The 23,757-nt window shown below is 40.5% G+C and overlaps 1 protein-coding gene across 15 annotated transcripts in view; it reads left to right on the top strand.

The window, feature by feature from the left end:
- Nucleotides 1–23,757, top strand: part of DMD (dystrophin) — a 1,072,200-nt gene that overhangs the window by 1,003,699 nt on the left and 44,744 nt on the right. For all 15 annotated transcript variants that reach the window (XM_033051053.2, XM_033051056.2, XM_033051052.2 and 12 more), the window contains 5 exons: nucleotides 279–353; nucleotides 7,800–8,001; nucleotides 11,348–11,433; nucleotides 14,024–14,181; nucleotides 22,273–22,439. In XM_033051053.2, coding sequence (XP_032906944.1) covers nucleotides 279–353; nucleotides 7,800–8,001; nucleotides 11,348–11,433; nucleotides 14,024–14,181; nucleotides 22,273–22,439 — 688 coding nt within the window. The remainder of the gene's footprint in view (nucleotides 1–278; nucleotides 354–7,799; nucleotides 8,002–11,347; nucleotides 11,434–14,023; nucleotides 14,182–22,272; nucleotides 22,440–23,757) is intronic.

Genomic DNA, 23,757 nt, shown 5'->3' with positions numbered 1-23,757 from the left:
CTGCTGCAGTCACTGATGTTGTCCTTTCAAATGCTCTTTAGTTCAGTGCCTTTGAACAAAAGGAAGTAACACTTTAGGACTTAGTGGGCGTTTTTTTTGATGGTTGATTGTCAAGATTTGAGGGCTTTAGCTTAGTGAAATTGCTAACAATTTTTTTTTCCCCTCTGCTCTTTTAACCAACAGGTATGGTCTTGTAATTCAACATAACAACGTCTTTGTGAGTCTGGATATTTCTAATGTGTAAAACTGATTTTTTATTTTAATTTGCCTCCCTACAGCTGACCTGAACAACGTCAGGTTCTCGGCATACAGGACTGCCATGAAACTCCGCAGGCTGCAGAAAGCTCTCTGCCGTAAGTATCTGCCTGGGCCTCACCTGCTGCCAGGAAGGCTCCATGACCAACACACAAGTTTATTCACGGATTTCAGAAGCAGAAAAACACTCCCACACATACCCCCGGCTCTGCCTGGTACATGGAGACCTCTCATCTGAAGAGCCTCCTGCTGCCGGTTTGCGTGATTGTTACAAAACCGGAGTGCTGGGTGGTCTGCAGATCTGTCCCTTGCAAGGCAGAGCTGCAGTTCAGAAATAAAACTGAACATACCATACATATTTTTTGTCTTTACACTCTTTGGTCAGGTATTTTCACTGTGCCATGTCCTGTGCAAGCCACAGCTTTACAGCCCTAAGGAACACAGTTGTGGTGTGTTGGAACAGTGAGAGCTGGGGTGAAATAATTGCTTCAGAGCTGGAGTTGCTAATGGTTTGTTAAGTTGAATCTTGAGCCCTGAGGGGTTATTGCCTTTAAATGAGATCATTGCAATAAACATTTAGCTTCATTTTTTCCCCAGCTTTCAGTTGTGTTGAGAAGTCTCTCATCAGCTGTACGTTAGTGATGTGCATGTTCGAACATTTTAATTCTCCCAACTGCTGTATGTTATTCTACTTTTCAATGGAATTACATTTCCTTTTCAGCTTATTGTAACCTGATAACTAAATAATTCGCTCAACGTTTTCTTGATAGGCCAGTCAGTTGCCAAAACAAGCAGTTTATTAGGCAGTCCAATTGGGGGATTATTAAAATATTTTAACGTTCACTATTTGGCATTTAATTACAGGGTTATATTTCTGACACAGTTGCAAATGTATCAACTGTTGATTTATCTCAAGTTGGATTTGTGCTCACATGCTTTCTGGAACTGTGTCAAACCTTGGTATTTTTTAGCGTGTTTACTTTTAGGCTTATAAGCATGGGTGAATTCTGCTAAAGTGTGCAGATTTAATTTCTGAATGTATAAAAAATAGGGGAAAAGGGGAAAAATAAACAATAAGGGAAAAGCCTTGTAACATAATGAAAGATTTCAACATGAATCTAGTGACAAAGAAGGAATTATGATGATTAGAAATACAAACGTCTTTCCATGGTACAGCACTTCTGCCACATTCACTGTGGAAATGTGCTATAAAGAAACTGGAGTGATATGCAGTGAAAAGCATTCATAATCAGTGCAGCACTGAAGGAAGCAGAATTTTTGGAATTAACTAGCTGGCAGTGCATAAGTGTAACTTGTAACAGGTTTTTATGATTGAAAGTGCAAAACTTTGCATCCCATTTTATCTGTATAAGAATCGTAGTATATTCTGAGTTGGAGGGAACTCAGAGGTATCATCCTGGCCCTGGGCAGTACACCCCAAGAATCACACCCTGTGCCTGAGAGCATTGTCCAGATGCTTCTTGAACTCTGTAAGGCTGGTGCTGTGACCACCTCCCTGTTCCAGTGCCCAACCACCCTCTGGGGGAAGAAACTTTTCCTGATATCCAACCTAAACCTCCCCTGACACAGCTTCAGGCCATTCCCTCTGTCCTGTCACTGTCACACAGAGCAGAGATCAATGCCTGCCCTTTGTCTCTCCCTCACAAGGAAGTTGTGACTGCACTGAGGTCTGCCCTCAGTCTCCTCCAGGCTGAACAAACCCAGTGCCCTCAGCCCCTCCTCACACGGCTTCACCATCCCATTGTCCTCCAGAGCCTTCAGCATCCTCATTGCCCTCCTTTGGATGTTCTTTAACAGCTTCATGTCTTTTCTATACCATGGCCCCCCGAGCTGCCCCAGCCCTGGAGTGAGGCTGCCCCAGCCCAGAGCAGAGCAGGACAATCCCTCCCTTGCCCTTCTGGCCATGCTGGGCCTGGTGCCCCAGGACACGCTTGGCCCTCCTGGCTGCCAGGGCACTGCTGGCTCAGATTCCCCTTTCCATCCCCAGCACCCCCAGGACCCTTTCCCTGGTGCTGCTCTCAGCCTTTCATCCCCAGTCTGTCCGTACCTCCAGGGCTGCCCCATGCCAGGGACAGAATCCAGCACTTTCCCTTGCTGGATTTCACATGGTTGGTGACTGCCCAGGCCTCTCATTTGTCGAGGTCTCTGCAGGGCCTGCCTGCCTTCAGGGAGTCAGCAGCTCCTCCCAGCTTTGTGTCACCTGCAAACCTGCTCAGTATCCCTTCCAGTCCTGAGTTCCAGTTCTTTATGAAGATGTTGAAGAGCACAGGGCTGAGGATGGAGCCCTTTGGAGCCCCCCTAGTGACAGCTTTGGTGTCACCCTGTTCACTGTAGCCCTTTGTCCCCATCTCTGGGTCACCCATCAGTGATAGCGTGAGTGAGGTTTTTCAGCTGAGGGCTGGATATTTTGTCCAGAAAGATCCCATGGAAGACAGAATTGAAAGTTTTACTGAAATCCAAAAAGATTGCATGAGCTGGCTTCCTTTGGTCAGCTTGGGTTACTATGTCGTAACAGGAAATTAAATTTGTTAAGCAGGACTTTCCCCTCACAAACCTGTACTGGCTGTGACTGATTACTCTGTGGTCCTTCAGGTGTTTTTCAGTTAAACAATTCTCGACTCGTCTTGGACTTTTGCATTGGGCTTGTGTGGCCAGGTTTTGGTAGCAGATGTCTCCAGGGGTGGTTTCATTGCTAGAAATTTATCCCATGTCTAACTGAGGCAATGCCAGCCAGCTCCAAGACAGAGCTGCTGCTGGCCAAGGCCAAGCCCATCCGTGGCAGTGGTAGTGCCTGTGAGATAACGTAGTTGAGAAGGATGCAGGAGAAAATCTGTCGCACAGCAGCAGCTGGGAAAGAGGAGGGGAAATATGTGAGAGAAACAACACTGCAGACACCAAGGTCAGTGCAGAAGGAGGGGGAGGACATGCTCCAGGCGCCAGAGCTGAGATTCCTCTGCAGCACATGGAGATGGCCATGGTGAGGCAGCTGTGCCCCTGCTACCCATAGAGCTCCACAGTGGAACAAATATCCACCTGCAGCCTGTGGAGCACCCCATGCCACAGCAGGTGGGTGCCTGAGGGAGGCTGTGACCCATGTGAAACCTATGCTGGAGCAGGCTCATGGCAGGAATTGTGAACTCTTGGAGAGGAGCCCACGCTGGAGCAGGTTTGCTGGCAGCACTGTCTGTTCCCAAAGGACTGCATTCTGTGGGAGGGATCCACTCTGGAGCCGTTTGTGAAGAAGTGCAGCCAGTGGGAAGAACTTGCGTTGGAGCAGTTTGTAGAGGACTGTCTCCCGTGGGAGATTGCACACTGGAGCAGGGGAAGAGTGTGAGGAATCCTCCCACTGAGGAGAGAGCAGCAGAAACAACATGTGATGAATTGCCTGCAGCCCCCATTCCCCGCTGCTGCTGCAGGGGAGGAGGCAGAGAATTTGGGAGTGAAGTTGACCCTGAGAAGAAGGGAGGAGTTGGGGCATGTGTTTTAAGATTTATTACTCATTATCCTTATTATCCTGTTATGATTTGATTGGTAATGAATTCAGTTGATTCTCCCAAGTCTGTTTTGCCTGTGACAGTAGCTCATGAGTGATCTCTCCCTGTCCTTATCTGACAACCTGTGAGCTTTTCAGTGTATTTTCCCTCTCCTGTCCAGCTGAGCAAGCTGAAGTCAGTTAATCTCCTGAGGTTAGATTTAGGTAAATTTTCAGAGAATTGGTGCTCTCAGAGACATGCAGTGGCACTTACACTGATTACTCTAGCACATTCTTCATACTTGTATCTAAGGAGAAGTATTTAAGGAATTTGGTTAGCAGGCTTTGTTCCTACAAATATTTTTGCCTGGAGACACCATCATTGTATTTGTGTATTCTATCATTTCAATGTCACTTGTGAACTCAGTTCAATTAGATTTTTTTAAAAACCTCAACTATTACAAAATTATTTTTCTGGGTTTTGGCAATAGTAGAATTTTACAGCACAGTGCTGGATTTCAGGGCTCCTACGCAAAGCCAAAATCCCACTTGCAGTAGGTGCTGCTTTCAGCTCTTACTTTTCATTTCTGTTTTAAAATTGCAGATTTTTAGATATATATATCCATATATGTCTATATATATCTATATATCTTCTTTTCTGCAAGCTTCATAGAAAACAGCAATTTTTTCTACCAAGGAGTACTCCAAAAATGTGCATTTAATAGAAAACCTGCAGAACTAAAGGTACAGCCTATTTCTCAGAATAGAAACACTTTAAAAAGGGAGCTGTACTTAAACTTCAGTTCTTTTCAGTTCATAAATCAGCCAAATTAATATTAAGGCACTAAGATATTAAACCTAAAGAAGAATGTGGAAAATAGCATTCCTTAACAAATAAATGCTTATGTGTTGTGTTATCTAGTGTGTGACTTTATTATTTCAGCGTTCAAAATTTACATGAGCAAGCCAGGTGTAACTATTGCGCCAGGTTTTTTTAAATGTACAGATTCCTTTGATAATCACATCAAAGCATGATGACTTTTCTTGCTTTGCAACTTTTTAAAGATCTGATCTTCAAGTGCAAACCACATCAGGACATTGTGATATCAATAAAATGAGATGTATTCACAAACTTTTCTTGGAAATGCAGCAAAAGAAAATATTCAGGAACTTTTGCTAGGGGTATTTTTCCTTTAATTGTATGCAGACTAGATTAAATATATTTTTTTTAATGTGTCAGCCAACAGCAGCAGGTTACAGAGGAGATGGTCTTGCATTCTGGGACAGCCATTTATATTTTTTATTACCTGCCATATGTTGAATTTTTCCTAAGATCAGTTTATGACCTCTAGAGTGTACTTTCTCCTGCCTGTTAATTGTCACTTCTGTCCTTCAACTGGTTACTTATTCCACGTTGTCTTTTATACTTTTCCTGCAATCTGGCAGTGTCTAGTTAAAAACATCCTAACCTTTTCTCTATTGCCTTAGAGGCCAAAGAAGTATTTATATAAAAGACTTAGACTTCAAAGAGAGTTAGAAGCCTCTGCTCACACAGATTTTGGAGTCAGTTTTGGAATTTTAAATAAAATTGTGTAAAAGAGTAGCGGAGTTCCACAAGAAGTGCAAAGCATAAAACGGCATGGTTTATTTCAAATCACTGCAGTGTACCAAATACTCAGCTTTTCAATACATATCTGACTGTGGAGCTTGTCTTGTGCAAGTTGGTCATCCACAGGACCTCTGCTTTTAGGAAAGCAATAGGCAGTTCTGTGTTCTGGGAGAGGACCCCACACCGACATTTCTTAAGTCTTGGTGGAAAAGATGAAGGAGCATCTTAATGTGATGAAGGCCAGAACCTTCCTTTTTCCCACAAAAAGAGATTCCCTAAAGCAAAATGTGTTGGCAAGCCCTTTTTGCTTGTTAGGAGATGATTGTGTGTTGCAGACTTCAGGATAGGACAGGAGGTTGATGAAGAGTGCGCTGAAAGGCTTTTCAGAATATGCTGCTTATTAACTGGAAAAGCTTTCACAAAGTGGAATGACCCATGTTTAGCAGTAGCTGCATTTATAATTATGCTGCCACTCAGACGCCTGAGGGGTTCATTTAATTACCGTTGATTCGTTGTCTCAGAGGAGCTGAGAGTTCAGCCTAAAGCTCAGAGTTATAGGTGTTGTGAGGGCTGTGCTCTATTTTCAATTTGACTAATGAATTCTTAGAAGAAAAACATCTTTCTGAGACACTCAGGAACGGGTCTGATGCTTTTGCAGGATATAACACTGGCCTTAGCATAGCTATATTTTTTACGCTAGCAGGTTAAATATAATATTCCAAAATATTTTAATAATAGTAATATTAATAATAGAATATTAATAATATGCTAATGGAAAAAAACTAAAATTCCAATAAAACCCAAAATCATGGGGTCAAAGTTAAATTTCTTGGTGTAATAATAGTGATAGCATTCCAAGGTTTCCTTATTCACTCTAGCACTAGGTATGTTAGACCCAGAGGACAAAATTTTCAGAAGTGCTTAAGGGATTTAGTAGCAGAAGTAAGTCCCTATTGATTTCCAATGAAATGTATACTCTTGAAATTCTTTCGGCAATTACAAAATCTCAGCATATTGTCCAAGCACTGTTGGGAACCAGCCCTGTGGGCAGCTAAAGTATTTCTCATCTCCCAGTTGGACATCAAAGGGGCAGTTTCATCCTGGGTAAAATAGGATACTCAAGTGTGAATTTGCCAAATGGGCCCTTAAACAGGATCAAGTTCTGAAAAAATTCCTGTATGATGTTGTGCATTTAGCCTTTGCTCATTCTGGAGTTTTTTTGACATTGTGAAGAGATACTGCTTACCACAACTCAAGAAAGCACATTTTTTATTCCAGTGAGATAAAAACTGGTCTTGCAGTTGAGTCAGTTCATTTTCCAGTTTTGTGAAGAGTTTCCTGGATGATTTTGAGCAGTTCGTTTTGGACCAGATGCTACTCCCTTAGGTCATATTGCATTGTGCTGCACTTTGTTTCTGTTCATGGTTACAAGCAGGATTAACAGCATCTGGGCTTTAACACCTCCATTGCTCACACCCTGGAAATTCACTGCCAGGAGTTAGGAAGTGTTTTCCTGTGGCAGCCGGAAGGTCATCATCAAGCATCTCATCTTTCTGATTTCCTTTGTTCTTATTCCTGCCTTACTTTGTAAACCAAAATTCCATAATTTTGTGTGCCCAAAGTGTGATGCTGCTTTGTAATTCTTAGTTTGCAGAGGTCAAGAGCTGAGAAAGGGAAGGTCAGTTTTGCCCCTGGATGTCGGCATTTCAAAATGCATCTGACTTAAATTGAAATAAAAATCAAGTTTTTGAATGTCTATAACAAAAAACTCTCTTGCATGTGGACTAATAAGTTTAAACGCGTCATACTCTGTAATGGCATAGAGGTATTTATAATTGTAAATCTCTTCAGAATTAAAAATGGATACATTTAATTAATAAATACTGAAATAGGGCATTTAGTGCTTCCAGAACCTCGTTTTCACTGTCCTCACTAGAGGAAAAGTAACAGAGAGGTTAATCACAGTTCAGCTTTGATTTGTTTGCGTATTCCTTGTGGAGTTTGGTTTGGTTAAGATTGCTCAGTTTCTCTAAGAAATGGGCAACACATCTCAGGAAAACTGATGACCTGTGCTATAGTGAGGGCACATTTGGTGAATGCAGTAATCAAATATTAACCTGTCTATCTGTAGGAACATAAAGCATGAAATTCATAATTTTTACTTGCACAGTAATTTGTGTAATATCTCCATAGGACCCGAGAGCATAATAAGTACTTTACAGCTAAAAATGAAACACACTGGTCTCTAAGGCCACAGCTAAATAACAGCACATCTGTAGGAGTCCTGAAACCAGTCTTACTTGTGACTTTCAGAGGACATTTTACATTCTCTGGCCAGGCACATAAGCCAAGTACAGTGCTCTATTTACTTATTTGGATGTGGGTAATACAACCGCTGTTTCTCTTCCATCTTTATGGTTGTGTATTTTTTTATTCCAACAGTGGATCTCCTGAGTCTGTCTGCTGCATGCGATGCCTTGGACCAGCACAACCTCAAACAGAACGACCAGCCAATGGATATTCTGCAGATCATTAACTGCCTGACCACCATTTATGACCGACTGGAGCAAGAGCACAATAACCTGGTCAACGTTCCCCTTTGCGTGGACATGTGCCTCAACTGGCTTCTGAATGTCTACGACACGTATGTATGGGGGCTCAGGGCATGGGAAAGCTCCAGAAACTTTCCCAGTAGCAGAAGGGGAGGAGGAAGGTGTTTGTCTGATTTTAGCAGGGATGGCTTGGAGCTGAAAAAAGGGTAGTTGAAGTGAAAGTTTAATAAACCTAATGGTTTAATGGCTGCATTTAGCTGAATCGATACAGCCCTTGGTTAGGCTTACAATCCTGGATTTATTAAGCTGTGTAATGAGAGAGCTGGAAAATAACTTTTTTAACAGATTTTTCAGACCAATTCTGTGACTGCATGTCTGTCCACAGTAGGTCATGACTTTACATGGCTTTTTAATTTATTTTGGTAAAGACGTTCAAGAGAATTATCAAGAAGCAACGGAATGAATACCATATAAACTCTTGCCTGTCTATATCTCTGGATGTTAAACCTTTTCAGATATGTCAGTTTTCTATAGCTTTCAATCTGTCACAGGGTAATCTCTTGTCTAATGTGCTTAAAACCCTTAGCTGTAAGAAGATTTGAGAAATATTTAATTAAAAATTTAATTTTAAAAAGTGTACCTATCAGTATAAGCACAACAGACTAAATATAACCGAAGAAAGTTTATGGGTATTCCTTTTGAGTGGGTTAATGATGCTGCTCATAATGTATAGGCAAATTCCACCAAATGTTTGTAAGCTCGTTAAGCCATTGTATTTGGTGAATTTAATTTTTAAAAAGTCAATGCAAGTACTTTATTTATGTTTTTAAGATTTTTTTTTCAGCCACTTTCAGTGAGACATGCTCATTACTGTGGCAGAATAAATATTTACCCATAGAATTGGAAGGTCATGGGACAATTGCTGTATTTCCAATGATATTTTAAACCATTCTGTTGTTATAGGGCCATAGCATTGTTCTTCCATCCACCCTTTATCACAACAGTGAAGCTTCAGTGATTACCTGGAAAAAAAAAGGGCAGATTTGTACAGATCATGTCTTCCTGAAGGATCACCTCCAATAAGTCAGTTTTTGTGACATTCCCTGCAGCAACTGCAGTATCCTGTGAAGTGGATTACCCAGATTACATTTTATTTCTTTTAGTTTACCGGTACTAGGGAATGGGTCTATATTCATTCAAGAGCCAGGTTTTATTTGCTGGCTTTGCCAATCTTCTTTGGCTTTCACAGAACAGTGATTCACTTCTTGGTTACCATGAACCATAAATAACATATAGATGAAAACTCTCAGTGAAAACAAAACATGTGCTAGGGATATTAATCTGTATCAGTCACATAAGAGGCAGAGAGGCAGAAAGGTCATTCCATAGGTTGCTTCTAAGCTGAACTGTCCAGTTTAGATGTGACATGTGCACTAGCCATGTCCAGTCTAGCTTTCTTTGTGTTGCACTGTGCTGCAAGTACAACATTAGAAATTATAATTATCTGCCTCCAGGCAATTCCCTAGGTATGCTAGGGAGCTGCATATTGCAGGGCACAATGGAACACAGAGGTGTTTTATGTGTGAGGAAAGCTTGTAGCTATTTTACCAAAATTCAAGTTTGAATTACTCTGGTAAGAGAGGCGACCTTGGGGTTACGTGTGTTTAGTTTTCATTGTAAACTTAATAGGCAGAGATCAACCAAAGTGCACAGTGCTACCGGAGACATTTAATTAAATGTACTGCATCTTTACTTTTCTTATAATTGAAAACTGTCATTTGTAAAGATATTAATCAAATTCACAGTCAATGACTGATCTAATTATGGGTACAGCTCTGCAAATCCAGCACATTTCAGATTTGTTTTAATTGATCAGTCACTCATGCTCATTTGCAGTAGCATGCTAAATTATTGGTTTGACTTGGGAGGAGAGGAGAGTGAACTGAACAACTCATGATTCGTACAAGTTTCAATTTAATTGCCTTGCAGAGCAATCATTATTCTATATTCTTCTCTTGTGTAATTTGCATGAGTCTGGTATTCATCGGGAGGAGTTTCTCAGGGCACAGATGATAATTAATTTGGAAAAGATTTAAGGGAGAGGAGTAACAGGGCTAGAGTGTGGAAAGCATAGGTAAACTACTGATCTTATTCATTATGAAACATGCAAGATTCTTTAATAAAAAGCTGCAAATTCTAAATTTGGCTTTGTCCATAGGTTTCTGTCTGTACTTTTTATAGAGTTTGCAGGGGAGATGTGTGGATAAGTGAACACTGCTGGCTCCTCAGCTCATTCACAGGATTAAACAGACCACATGCATCTTTACCTGCAGTGCAGCCTGGTGCATGACTATGGCCTGCCTCTACATGATTTATCTTATTCCCAGTGGGGGCCTTACTGGTGACGCTGCAAAGCTTTTGATAAGGCTCTGCTTCAAAAATGTTGGGTTTAGGCATTAGCTTCCTGTTTTGCGTATGTCTTCGTTTGCAACAGATGTTACATATTTGAAATACTATCAGAAACAAAAGTGTAGCGGGGGGAGCCAGCAACTGGAAGTAAATTGAGTTAAAGCAGATGACTGAGAGAAGATGTGAAGGTTTGTCACTGCGTCGCCTGCAGCTCAGAGGAGGATGTTGTTCTCACTGTCACATTAGAAAGCAAAAGCAGTAACGTGGGCATGTTACAAGGCAGGAGAGAGCGTGAGGGGGAGGCTGACAGGCAGCAGGGGCTGGTTGGAGCATCCCAGCCCCTTGGCACTGCACAGGAGAGGTTTGAGCACTGCGAGGAGGAGCTCAGAAACCACACCAAGGTGTTAATGGCATAACTGTACAGTCTGCCTGCCTTGCCATGATTTCTCTAGGCAGGCTTTCTCATTCATCTGAACATATTACAAGTGTCTCTGTTGCTGCACACTGCTGGCAGAGACTGCTTTTTGTGCTTGGCTTCTTGTTGCCTTTTCAGGCAAGTCAGGACATGGCTGACATACAGTAAGCAAAGACTTTCTAAAAATGACTGCTACATCGGATTTCTGGTGGAAGTAAAGCTATATTGTCTTTGGCAAAAGAACTGATTTGCTGTTCTGTCAGGCCCCTCATCTCCTCTGAGGATCACTCAGCAGCAGTTCATAGACAAGCCTGTTCAAGGAAACATAGGGTAAAGACCCTTTACTCACTTTTTTCATAAAAAAGAAAATGAGTACTTATTTCCGATCAAGACCATTTTGGGTAGAATTGATACACAATGCAGTTCAGCTGTGCCTGTCAAGCCACAGCAATGTTTTATTTTTCATTTCTAGCTTAACTAATAACCATCCAGCTGGAGTGTTCTCTGTGAGATTTAATTTATGAAGACTACAGTACTGCAGTGAACTTGGTTATAGTAAACAAATTATGACATGAATGGATTGTATTATCAACCAATGTTTTCTTTTCCATTAGGGGTCGAACAGGAAGGATCCGTGTTTTATCCTTCAAAACTGGTGTTGTATCCCTTTGTAAAGCACACCTGGAAGATAAATATAGATGTAAGTTGATGTAATTATTTTGGGTTTGCCTTATGTTTGTGTTCCTGTTTTGCTCCTCCTGTTTATTTATTGAATAAACATTTAAATAGCATACAGAGACCTTATTTTACATATTGCACATGCAAAGTGTGCTAATTTGTTTCACCTTGTACTTTTAAGTTATTTGTTCTCTGTAGTTTTAGGTAATTTAGTGATGTGGTTGCCAAACATTTTTGATCACATCCCTCCCAGCAGAAAAATTTTTGACCTTGCACCTCCAATAGATGTATATCTATTTATAAATTATGTACATGTACTACTGTACTAATATATTGTCTACTTTATAAGGCATACCAGAAACAGAAAGTAAGGAAGGAAATATTAAATAAACACTATTTTGAAACTCAATTGAATCTATTATCTGTACAAAAAGTATTTCTTTACTGCACCCTAATGGATTGTCTGGAACACTCCCTGAGGCACAGGAACCCCTTTGGAGACCACTGGTTCAGCACACCTTTATACACAAAAATGCATGTCTACAGGACACTTGCATTACACTATTTTCAAATATATTAACTTTTTTTAATGATTCCCACATTGTGGTCAGTCTTATTACATACATTGTGTTTAAATATAGTTGCTACCTTTAAATAAATAAATTTTAATAAATAAATATTAAAAATGTGCAAATGTTGTGTATTTTAAGAGAGGAAATACTTGAAAAAATTCCATTTGCAGTCTTAGTTTTAGCTGACTAATGAGTCAGTTCACTAATGAGACTAGGATTCCAGAAAAGAGCTACTGATAAATGTAGTTCTCAAGAGTAACTTTCTTATTGAATTAATTGGTGTCGCTCATTCATGCATTTAAAAATATCACTGAAAATCCAAACTTTAGGGTTTGACCCAATGCCATAGCAGTTCTTCATCAATTATTATCATTTTATTCTCTACTAATGCAAGCTGAAGAACTCTAAAGAGAAAACAGACAGTACCAACAGCAGTGTCTGTGCATGACAATGTGTAATTGGATCAGATTTTAGGGCAATCACAATGAATGTCACAGTTTAGATTTCTAGATGTTTCATGTGGATGTTAAGAAAAAGTATTCTGAAAATCTTTTAAGAAAATTACTCAGTACAGATATTTTTTGAAATGATATTTCATCAAAGATTATCAGAGTTATAAAGAAAAACGTTTATTCATGTTTTAGATTCTCCTGCAGTGTGTGTGCACTGTAATGCATAACCTATTAAGTGTCCTGTAACCTTGCTGAGGACACAGTGTTTTAATGACAGGGAATTTGGAAGCTGAATAGCTGTGGGAGAGGAAGGAATTGTGTCTGTCGTGCTGTGGTCTGGCTTTGCCATCCATGCTGAAGTCGTAGTGCAGTTGCCATTAGTATTGCTGCAATACTTGCACCCCTTACAAGTTTTTGTCTCATTTGTGCAGCAGAGCAGAGTTGGTTGTGCTGGAACACAAGTCTTAAGGCTTGCAGAGGTGATGGAAGCATTCATCCCAGAATTATTCATTATAAAGCTAGACTTTGCAAGAGTGAAATTCATGTAATTAAAAAATAATCCTTTCTCTATCTGTTTCTTTATTCCTTTGGAAGAAAACAGGTGTCAAAGCAGTGCTAGGAAGGTAATCTTGAGCAGTGCTGAAGCACTTTATAATTGTATCCCTGGTGTTGGGTAAAATATTAAAGGGACTCCAAAAAAGAGCATTATTTCATTCTAGTCTTATTTTGCTCTCTCTTTTTTTTAACTGTTGAAAAGTAAGGAGAATTTATTCAGATAATGTATTGTCAACAGAGATGTTGCCAAATAAATATTTCATTTAATAGTAAGCTGTTTTTTCTTTTTATTATGAATTCTAAAACCTCCTCAATATATATGTAGTATAATTAATTCCCACCAAATTAAATTGAGCTTATGAAGGGATAATAATTCTGTCCTATAAGGATTCTTTTCTAGAATGATGCAATAACAGAATATGGCTTCAAGCGCCATTTCACTTCAGAAGCAAAAAATTAATATGATATTAAAATTTCTGAGGGATAGCAGGTTCTGCCAGTGTAATTTTTTTCATTTATTTTAGAAATTCTCTTGAATTAAAAGATCAATATATATCAAAGTTAGGGAGCTCTTGCTTATCATTTTAACTCATCTGGAAGTGAAGTGGATTCTCTGAGTTGTGTGTTGATTGCTAAGACTTGAGAAAGTGCTCTATGTTGTATGAAATTATTTTACCATTAAATATTATTTTAAGACATCTGTGTTGTGGCTTGAAGATCCTGCTGTTTAGTTAGCTGAGTTATAGAGTCACTGCTTCTATTATTAGTTTATTAGCACAGGTGCTGTGTTAGAGTGGCCTTTATTCCCAGGAACAAGGCAGTATCACTATTAAAATTGCCACTAGACTCACATTTCACAGAAACACCCCAGTGTTTATGAGAAAAGCAGCAGCCAGACTGGAGTGATGTTTGTGTTCATGTCCACCCAGGCTATTGAGCTCACCTGCGAGCCTTGGAAACAACACAAATCTGGGCTGCTTGCCACATCCTGGTAAGTGATGCTTGACCTCTGGTGTCCTTCTCCTTCCTCCAGACCTGTTCAAACAAGTGGCGAGCTCCACTGGCTTCTGTGACCAGCGGCGGCTGGGGCTGCTGCTGCACGACTCCATCCAGATCCCACGGCAGCTGGGGGAGGTGGCCTCCTTCGGGGGCAGCAACATCGAGCCGAGCGTCAGAAGCTGCTTCCAGTTTGTAAGTTTGTGTTCCGCTGGCTCTGTATTTTCCGACTGGTATTTTGTGTTGAGCTCTCCTGTACTTCTGAGGAGGATTGAAAATCTGGGATGAGGATTAGGTGCTGTGTGGTGGTAGTGGCCAGTGGCATATTAAACTGTTCCTTTGGGAATGTGTATTTGAATTAGCTCAAAGAGCAGATAATTGCTATTGGGGCTTCTGTTGGAACTGAACCCTGCAAACAGTGTCAGTCTTTGTTGAGGCAGCTCCTGGCTTTACAGTTTTCTGTTGCCCAGCAGTAGATAACTGTTCGTTGCTGCCATGTAGGTGAACAGCAGTGGTTTTTCTGAATTTCAGGCATGTGCATACCAGTGACAGCCAGGTGCCCAGAGGAGCAATAGGCAACTGCCTGCAGTGCTGTCTAGGGGCGAGGAGTGCTCGATGAGCTCCTTCTACTCCTTGAATGGATAATGCCAGTTTGCTTTTAAAGAGTACTGAATGAATTCCTGTCCTGTCTGTTGAGGAATGCGCAGCAAACTGGAGGTTCTTTTTCAAACTTGTAAATTATTTAATCTGGGGAGGAAGAGAGTTAAGGGAATTATTCATCCTTATCATAACTAGCAGCAGAATGCATAAGATGAAGACAGCTGCCTAATGAAAAGGTAGAGGAGGGGAGGTAATGTATGGTCTGTGATTAACTCTAAATGCATCTTCTACATTACAATGGAAGAAAGCTCTTTTCCCATCTCTTCACTGTCCCTGAGGGGTTTTTTGTTTGCTTGGGGAAGGGGGGAGTTGTTTGCTTTTTTGCCTGCTGCTCAAGTTTCATTATGTAGTAGTTTCAGTTCTGTAGTAAGCAAAACACAGCAAGTGTTTTCAATGAATATTAATGCTTGGAAGTAGACTGCTTACACACAATGACTATGAAAAGAATCTAATTCTAAAATCACCACAAACTTCAGTTGTAATGGGACATATACTTTCTGTATTTTTGACATTTCTTTTAACAGATTGATTCTACAAGATTTACATTTTGCTGTCTCTGTCATTCATGTCTTGACCTTTTATAATTCTAATCTGTATTTGATGCCATTTCAGAATGAGTGTTTTAGAGGGCTAGGTCCTGGGTGGATAACCCATGCTCATAAAGTGTGCACAGTAATGTTGATAGCTGTGGTAGACCCCGCTGGGTCCTTTCAGGCCTTGACTTCCATGTTGGGCTTTCAAGTGGCACCAATACAAAATGATTATGCAACAAATCCATGATAAAAATTTTGTACAAATGACCATTCTCAGAAATTAGGACTCACTGAATTCTGTCATTTTCCGAAGTGTGTGTGAACAGCACTTTAGAACACCATTGAAAAACTGATCAGGAAAGTGATCTCAGAATCTGACAAAACCATAGGGGGTTTTTTTAAAGAGGGCTGCCATTCTGTGTGTTTGCACTAGGAATAAAGCAATAAAAAATCACAGTGATGAAACACACCAAACCCATTTTTTTAAAGTAGGAAGAAAATGGTCCTGTGCAGGTCTGAGAGTTGGACTCAGTGATTCTTGTGGATTCCTTCCAACTCAGCTTATTCTGTGATTCTGTGATTTTGTGATAACTGTTATTTGAACAAAATGAGTTTAGCATGATTATCATTAGAAATGAAGACATACATGCCAGCAGGCTGAACGCTGTACCACATCCAACTGCTGGCATTTCTAGGATCAGCCCAAGCACAGCTGGACACAACCTTTGGCATGCTCAGAAATCAGAACATCAGAACCTGAGGTTTCCTTCTGTTACCTGCACTGAAAAATAGATTTTCTTTGTACCTGCAATAGGAGGAATATCATCCTTCATTTTAACTCTCAGAGCTTCATTTTAACTCTCAGAGTGCAGGCTGCAGCAGAACAGATCTAGGAGGGACAGAAAGGGGAAGGAGACTGAGACGAGATGGGGAGATAGAGCAATAGCTGGGATGGAGTCCCTGGGAGAAGAGCAGAAATCCAAACATAGGGAAAGCCCTAATGAAGGTGAGGGAGAAGGAATTAAGGAGTGGAAAATAAGGATGACTCTTAGGGAATGACAGTAAGAAGAGCAGTAAGAATAATAGTGATGAAGGAAACAGTGTGGGAGAATGAGGCATGAAAGAAAGGAGCAGCCAGGAATGGAGATGGGGAAAGAGATAAGAACTTTCCATGAGAGAGGGAGAAGGAGAACACTGAGCCATCCTTTTGGTTAGGGTGGTGGGCACCAGGATCATCCACAGGCTGGGGAACAAGTGTGGAAGTGCTGGTGAGGGAGGACACAGGGCAGCCCAGGAAACACAGGCTGGAAAAGCTGGGACAGCCAGGCAGTACTGCTGCTCCCAGCAGCCTCCTTTTACTGGAGCAAGATAATTCATTTTGAAGAATATTGTGGGAGTTCATAGTTTACATTACTGCATGGAAACTAATTTAAGTCTTTCTTTGTACACCCACGTTGAGGAATGCTTTTTCTTTAATTTTGTTTTTTTTCTTCCCTTTTTTCTTCCTTCTTTCTGGTGATGATAAGCCAGCAGTATAATTGCAGTCATGTCAGAGTCGCAACAATTGTGTGCTTCAGAAATGGTTCTCCCAGTTCCCTTAGGTTAGGTGCCCTGGCAACGGCCTTGTCTGTCTGCACAGCAGCAGGAAAAAGGGGATGTTTACTGTTCCCAGAGATAACAGAGGAAATCTCTCCTGCTTTTTGAAGGGTGAGTCCTTGGGAATGAGGTTTGGGCAGGGAGGAGCCCAACCCTGCTGTTGGCAGCAGCCTTGCCTGCTGCACACCTCTGCTCCTGAAAATTGGGTCCCCTTCTCCTGAGGCTCCTGCTCCAGCCCTCCTGCTACTTCTCACTCCCTCAGCACTGACTTGTGCTTTCTGTAGTTTTTCTTCATTTGCAAGAAGGTGCTGGAAGAAGTTGTTGGGAGGAGAAGGATATCATGGGACTCATCTTTCCTATTTGGGGCACGGGTGTGTAATTTCTGCTTTGAGATTTTAAAGGAAAAAATACTTTTAAGTTTAGAGAGCAAAGAGCGTAATCCAGTGACCACTTGAAGACTGTATAGTTCTGCTTAAGCTCAGAATGCATCAAAGCAGTCTATAGATCCATGAAAAATTGAGTGAATTCAGTGTTGCTGCAGTGTGAAAGAACTTTCCTTTTAGTTCTGTGATGAGTATGTTTTTTTAAGTAAACAGGATAGGGAAATGATATGGAGTGAAGGACACGTGGTTTTAATCACAGTGGAAAATTATTAATATGCTTTCCTCATATAGTATAAACAGGACCTAGGAATTCACATTGCTGCCTTGGATGAGTTACTGTGACATTGGGACTTTGAAGAAATGTGATGAGAGAGCAGAGTGCAGCTCAGATGAAAATGTCCCTTGCCATTTCTCAGTCAAATGTTCTTGGTTATAAAATGCTTTAAGTATGCTTTCTTTCAAGGATATACTTGAATTAGAGTACTTGATGTTAAAAAATAGAACAGATGAAACTAAAGAGTAGTAAAATGTGTGCAGTTAACTCATATTTTAAACCTTGTTTTGCTTCACTTTGATGAAGCAAAGTATTTTGATGTTCTGCGTTGTATAGTCTTGATTACTAAATTTTACTACTTGATCAATGGTTAGGCAAGATCAGCCTGCTTTCTAAAACTGTGGAAGTGTATCCAAATCTGGTGTGTTTACTCAGGCATATAAAATCCAAAATAGAGCTGTTACGCCTTTTAGGTGGTGTTTGGGTGTTACAAATCCTGGACCAGGACCCTGAAAGTGACTTTGGACACAAATTCTGTGATTTGAATTGGTTGGGCAGTTGTTTCTTGAGGCATTGTTTATTGTTTTGGGGGTTTTTTTGAGCAGCTAGGAAGTACCAGTACTGTGTACAAATAATTATGTATAGTTACATATACAAGTCTATATGAAAATAACTTACAAGTGCAGTATTACTGTTGAGGGACTCAATCTCTTCTAAGAGATTCAGGCAGCCCTTGTTTCTATTCATAGGATATTTTTTCTGCTCCTGGCTCTGACAAGAGAGAGCTGGCCAAAGGGAACTAGCAAATCCTTCCTCAAGCTGCTGTGCTGTAAATGTCATAGAACAGCAATTCTGGTTTTATTTCAGCAGGATTTTGTGAACCTGTGCCTGACTTTGGCAGTCTTGAAGAGTCCTGCAAGTGAGCTGCTTTCAAAAGCTATTTTAACATAGTTTAAGGGGTGGGGATCAGGAAGATGGTGTTCAAGTGTGGATGATACAAAGCTGCACTAACTCACTTTGGGGTTCATGTTATTTTATTATTCTTTGCTACAACACTGAAAACATTGACTGGCGTTGTCAATGCAATCAAGCATAATGCAGGAATAGAAGACAAGGGTGAACAGGATTAGTTGTGACTCTGGGGAAACAGGGTTGCTGTTACTGGCTGCTCTGCATTTTGAGGCTTTAACAAGTCATAAGAATCCCATCCCTCAGTTTGGTTTGTCCAAAAAAGTATTTGCTAATGTAAAGCTTTCCACCCAGGGTGAAAAACACCGTTAAATTAACAATGCTAATTTATTTCCAGTCAATTTCCTACACTGCACATAAAGAGAATATAGCTAATCAGAAATGTTATCAGAAATTTCTGCTGTATTATCTGACTCAGTCCAAAAGTATACCACATTGTTCATGTAAAATCCCAACTGTATTATGTAGCATATTTGCTGTTATGGACAGACAAAGTTAATATAGCATAGGATATTTTTTAAACTACTAGCTGGAGGAAGAGAGAGGGTAGAACAAAAAAAACTCATCTCCCAAGTATTGCATAAAGATGTTAGCACCACCCAACTTCCTATTTCCCCATTGTTTCTGCAAAATAAATACTGAAAAACAGATGTCTGGAACATAATGAATTTGAATGTCCTCCATAACAAATTGTTACTTGTAAGCTGGAAAGGCCTTAATGAATTTTACTTTATGATTCACTCTGTTATTACCATAAAAATTGAGAGTTGCACAGAAATGTGTTCAAGAGAAGAACCATTAATATTCTTTACAGCTTGATCTTGTTGCTTCAGATATGAACTGTATGAATTCAGTCTTTTTCCCGTATGTAAAATCTTCAGCTGCTGCCTTACTGGATTTAGAGATTATTAAAAAAATTGTAATAGCAGCTCGGGAGACAGTTGAGAACTGTCTGTCCTGTACTGTATGACCCTGACCAGCTTTTCTCCACGTGGCTTTAAATCTTCATGTAATATAATTCAGAACCAGTTCTGATACATTTTAATGCACCTAATCTCTCTGAGCACAGGTTTTGTACAGCCACCGTACGGAGCTCGGGCTAGGCAGCTCTTGGGGCTGCTGGCAATTGACAGTGACTGCAAAATTAAAATAGATCTAGGGTGTTACAGAAAGTCTTTCATTGCCACAGCATTTTCCCTGCAAATTTAAAGCAGCTACAAGTGGAGAGCAGCTCTTCGAGCGGCTCATTCTTATTCTGACTGCAGCTTGCACTGCAGCATTTCTGTACACCTCATGTTTTTCTATTAGGAATGGTATATTAAAGAGATCCTCTTAATTTTTTTTTTGAGGCTTAGAGGACCTCTGTATAGAAAGTGTAGTCTGCTAGGCAGGGTAATGGTTTGCCAGTGTAGTTGCTGGCTGAAGCTGGATCCCTGAGTGAGTCACGAAAAGCCTCTCCCCTGCCCCCTTACTGCCCTGCCTTCCAGCTGAAAATATAGATGGTCATATTTTATAAACATGCCTTTCACTTAGGAGTTCCAGAATTCATTTAATTCGACTGAATTCACTGATGTACTGTGGCAGAAGGCAGTATTCAGTGTTCTGAACAAATCCTCTTGCCAGTGTTGACTGGACTTTATTGTGCTTTTGATTTTCTCTTTTTATTTTGGGGGAGCCTTCCTAAATTCTGCAGCTACGTGAAAAAACAGAGAACTAGTGTTTGATGCAGAAGACTTCAGAAGTATTTCAGCATGCATTCCAGTTAATATAATCCTTTAGTGAATATCAAATTATGAAGGGCTTTATCTGAATAATTGTAGGTATGTTCTGATTTGATGTTTTTATACCAAAAGTCAAAAAAATTATGTTTTTGACTATACTAGAAGTCCATATGTGGATCCCAAGTGTAGTCATAGGATTTGTTTGATGGTTTCCCAAACGAGCATCTCAAGAAGGAAGCTCTGACCAAGAATCTTTGTTTTTAATGAACTGAAGTATTGCAACAGCATTTTAAGTCAATGCAGTGCATTATTCAGAGCATATTACAGTGTTTGTATTTCACATCTTTTTTGTGGGTTTCTGTCTGGGAGACTGCATCTTCTTTTCCTTCAAATATCAGTTCATTTGTTTGTCAAGGTTATGAACAGTGTTAGATTGAAAAGAAAACAAAAAACAAAACTACTGCTAATTGGTTTTCCCTGTAGCTCTCTCTCCTGCAGATCAGTTGGGACTTTTTTTCTCAAAATTCATTGCTAGCATTTTTAGTGGAATAAGGTTTTAGCTAGGTTATACTAAACTCAAATTTCATGAGAAACTGGAGAAGTAACTGAGAGCAAGCATAAAAATCCTCAGCACTCAATCCCCTATTCATCTCGGTCCGTGTACATGATACATTAATGGTTATTATTTATTTAAATGCTTCAAATAGGTTTGGAACCACAAAGGAAGAAAGTCAGCCTTGTGAAGTTTAAAATATAAAAGACTGGTCCGCTGAGAGCTGTGTTCGAAAGCTTAGAGAAAAGAGAAAACAGAGGATTTAAATATATTCAGACATAAATATGGTGATGTGGTGGGTAGCATGGAAGGGAATGTCTTGAGGAATTGGAATTAGCATGTAGTGATGGTTTAGAGAAGCAGAGCATGATGTTATCCCTCTTCATTACTTGGGCTGTTCCCTGTGTGGATACATCTTCCTTTCTCCCTCCCCATCAGAGCCCCTTGAGGTTTCCACCTGTTCCATCACCTCTCTTTCAGCACTGAAACAATCTCCCAGGTTCTGAGATAACCGGTTTTGTGGAGGTTTTGTGGCACCCTGCACGACAGAGGGATGTTTCCTGTAAACACTGACTCCATCATTCCCCTGTTCTCCTTCAAATCCCTTTTAATGCCTCTTGCCTTTGTTCTGAGCTGTTCTTTGCAGTGTCCAGCCTGCTGGTGCAGCGTGACCTCTCCCTATGCACAGAGATCACTGCTGTCCCGTTTCCTTGTGGTTTTTGTCTCCTTGTTTTCTTTTTTCCATACTGTGGGTGCTTTGGGTAGGGATGATGTATCATTTTTTGGGGGTGCATGGTGCCTGGCACAATGGGATTTGGCTCTGTGACTGAGATGCCTTGAAGTTAGCATGGAAGAGATACCTGTCATGTCACACTGGTTGGGATGGAAGGCAGCAGAGGAATGGGTTTGCTGGGAAGTGTTCATAGGTTCTTCTGCTGTTGGCAAAGACAGGAGTGTGGGATGTAATGGAATATGAGAATTGTATTTTGTGCGACAGAACTATGTAGTGTTTGCAGTCAGTGATGGGAAATTTAAAGATCTGGTGGGAAGAGGGGGTTTGAGGCATTTAAGGAGAAAGAGAATGTTCAACAACAGGCTTTAGAGATATTTGAATTATTTCCTTACGTGTGCATTATGAAGAAAGGTCAGTGTGATAATGAAAGATGTTAAGGAGAAAGGAGTTTTGATCACAAGACATCCAATTTTTAGGGCTTGGATAACAGTTTTTAAAATAGGTGAGAAGCAGTGCTATGCAGTATCAGATAAGAGAGACAGGGAATGTGAGATCAGGCATCAAAAGTGATCCTGTAAGTGGATGATTTTCTTTGTGACAAAGTACATGGTAGTGCTGTCTATTGTAATAGGGAGAATAAGAGAAAGAGAGGTTTGAAATATTAATGATACTTTTTAGTTCCTGGCTTGAAGGCAGGATCCTGGGGTTTGTTTTAATTTTTATTTTATTTTTTTGTGAGTAGTTGGACTGGGGAGAAAGCTGGAGAGATATGGAGTTAACAAGAACAGCTTGAACTGTTAATTAGCTGATGAGTAGGCATATCAGCTGTGCTCAGCCCTTGTCATTTTTCCCCTTGTGTTGCAGGCCAACAACAAACCAGAGATTGAAGCAGCCCTTTTCCTGGACTGGATGAGGCTGGAACCACAGTCCATGGTGTGGCTGCCTGTCCTGCACAGGGTGGCTGCTGCTGAGACTGCCAAGCACCAAGCCAAGTGTAACATCTGTAAGGAGTGCCCCATTATTGGATTCAGGTACAGACTCTCTCTCTTTCATCTGCATGTGCTTCTGCTTGGTGAATCAAGAGCTCTGCCTGATTCCAGGCAAATCACCAGCTTCATTTTATAGGCCTTTTGTTCTTGGAAAAAATAACTGTGATGGGGACACAAGGGGGCACCTAGATTGGGTACAGTGCTGTCAGACTTGAAGAGGACAGTAGTCATCTCTCAGTTAAGATATGGCCTTTCCTCTGGGTCCCAGGCTTTCCATGCCTCAACAAAAGGATTGTTGGATTTCACAACTAACACAATTTGCCTTCAGTGTGTCCTGTGCAGTTGCTTTTTCTGAATTGGATCCTAATGAATTGCTTTCTCTAGCATAAAGCAGTGAAGTGTCTTGAAAATTCTCAGGCATGTAAAAGCTACGTGTGCATTTCTCAGTGAAAGAATGTTGGTGGAACATTAACCTGGAGTGGGGGAAATGTTGCTGGTCTGTTTGAACATCTGGATTGACACCGTGGTTACTATGGCAATGAATAAGTCACTGTGTTGTAAAATGGCTGTGTGTTGGTGTGCCTGTTGAGAAGCCACTTAAGGGCTAAGTAAATACTCACTTCCAATTATGCCTAGACTTGTTTTATCACTTTGCTTTGCAATAGCTCTTTGTATGGTTTCTGCCCTTTTTACACGCAGTCTTCTTTTACCATTGACATTTCTCCTTCTATGTTATCGTGTTGTTTACAAAGAGCTTTCTGTAATTTTGTTTCTAGAACCCAGATAGATAACAGCAGCAAGCAGTGCTACACAAAAAAGCCATCATTTTGCTCTAACCTGGGAGCAGATGAATATTGCTTTTATGCATGTAGTGGGGCAATGCTTTCTGCTACCATTTCACAGGCAGTGGGAAATGGTGGAAATCATGAAGGTATTTATTGCTTTGTTTTGAATCTGAGACTGTTGCCCTAATAGACTAAATTCTTTTCCTTTTGCTTTTTATTCCCCATTAATATCTTAACTGGAAAGTGGTAGATATTACGGAGGAAGAGCTATGGATTGGATGTGAGTAATTCAACACATCCAGAAAGTCTTTAATTTTCCCATTCCCAGATACGGTTTATGAACTACTGTATTACTTCCACAGTTTTGTATAAACCAGCCAAAGACAAGTAGGTGGAATTGAAAAGTGCAGCCCTTGGAAATATCAAAGCATGGCAAGTGAATGGATAGTCTGTTGTGAGCACCAAGAACTCGGAAAGCGGACACTGGAGCTCTGTGTTTGCATCTAATTTTACTTGACTGATGTCATCTGTCTCTTAAATTTATATAACAAATCTATTATCATGATAGTAGAGTC

This window comes from Catharus ustulatus, chromosome 2 (genome assembly GCF_009819885.2).
Source record: "Catharus ustulatus isolate bCatUst1 chromosome 2, bCatUst1.pri.v2, whole genome shotgun sequence".
In the NCBI taxonomy this organism is placed as follows: domain Eukaryota; kingdom Metazoa; phylum Chordata; class Aves; order Passeriformes; family Turdidae; genus Catharus; species Catharus ustulatus.
The sequence above is the reverse complement of the archived record's forward strand: the minus strand, read 5'-3'. Positions and strand labels throughout refer to the sequence as shown.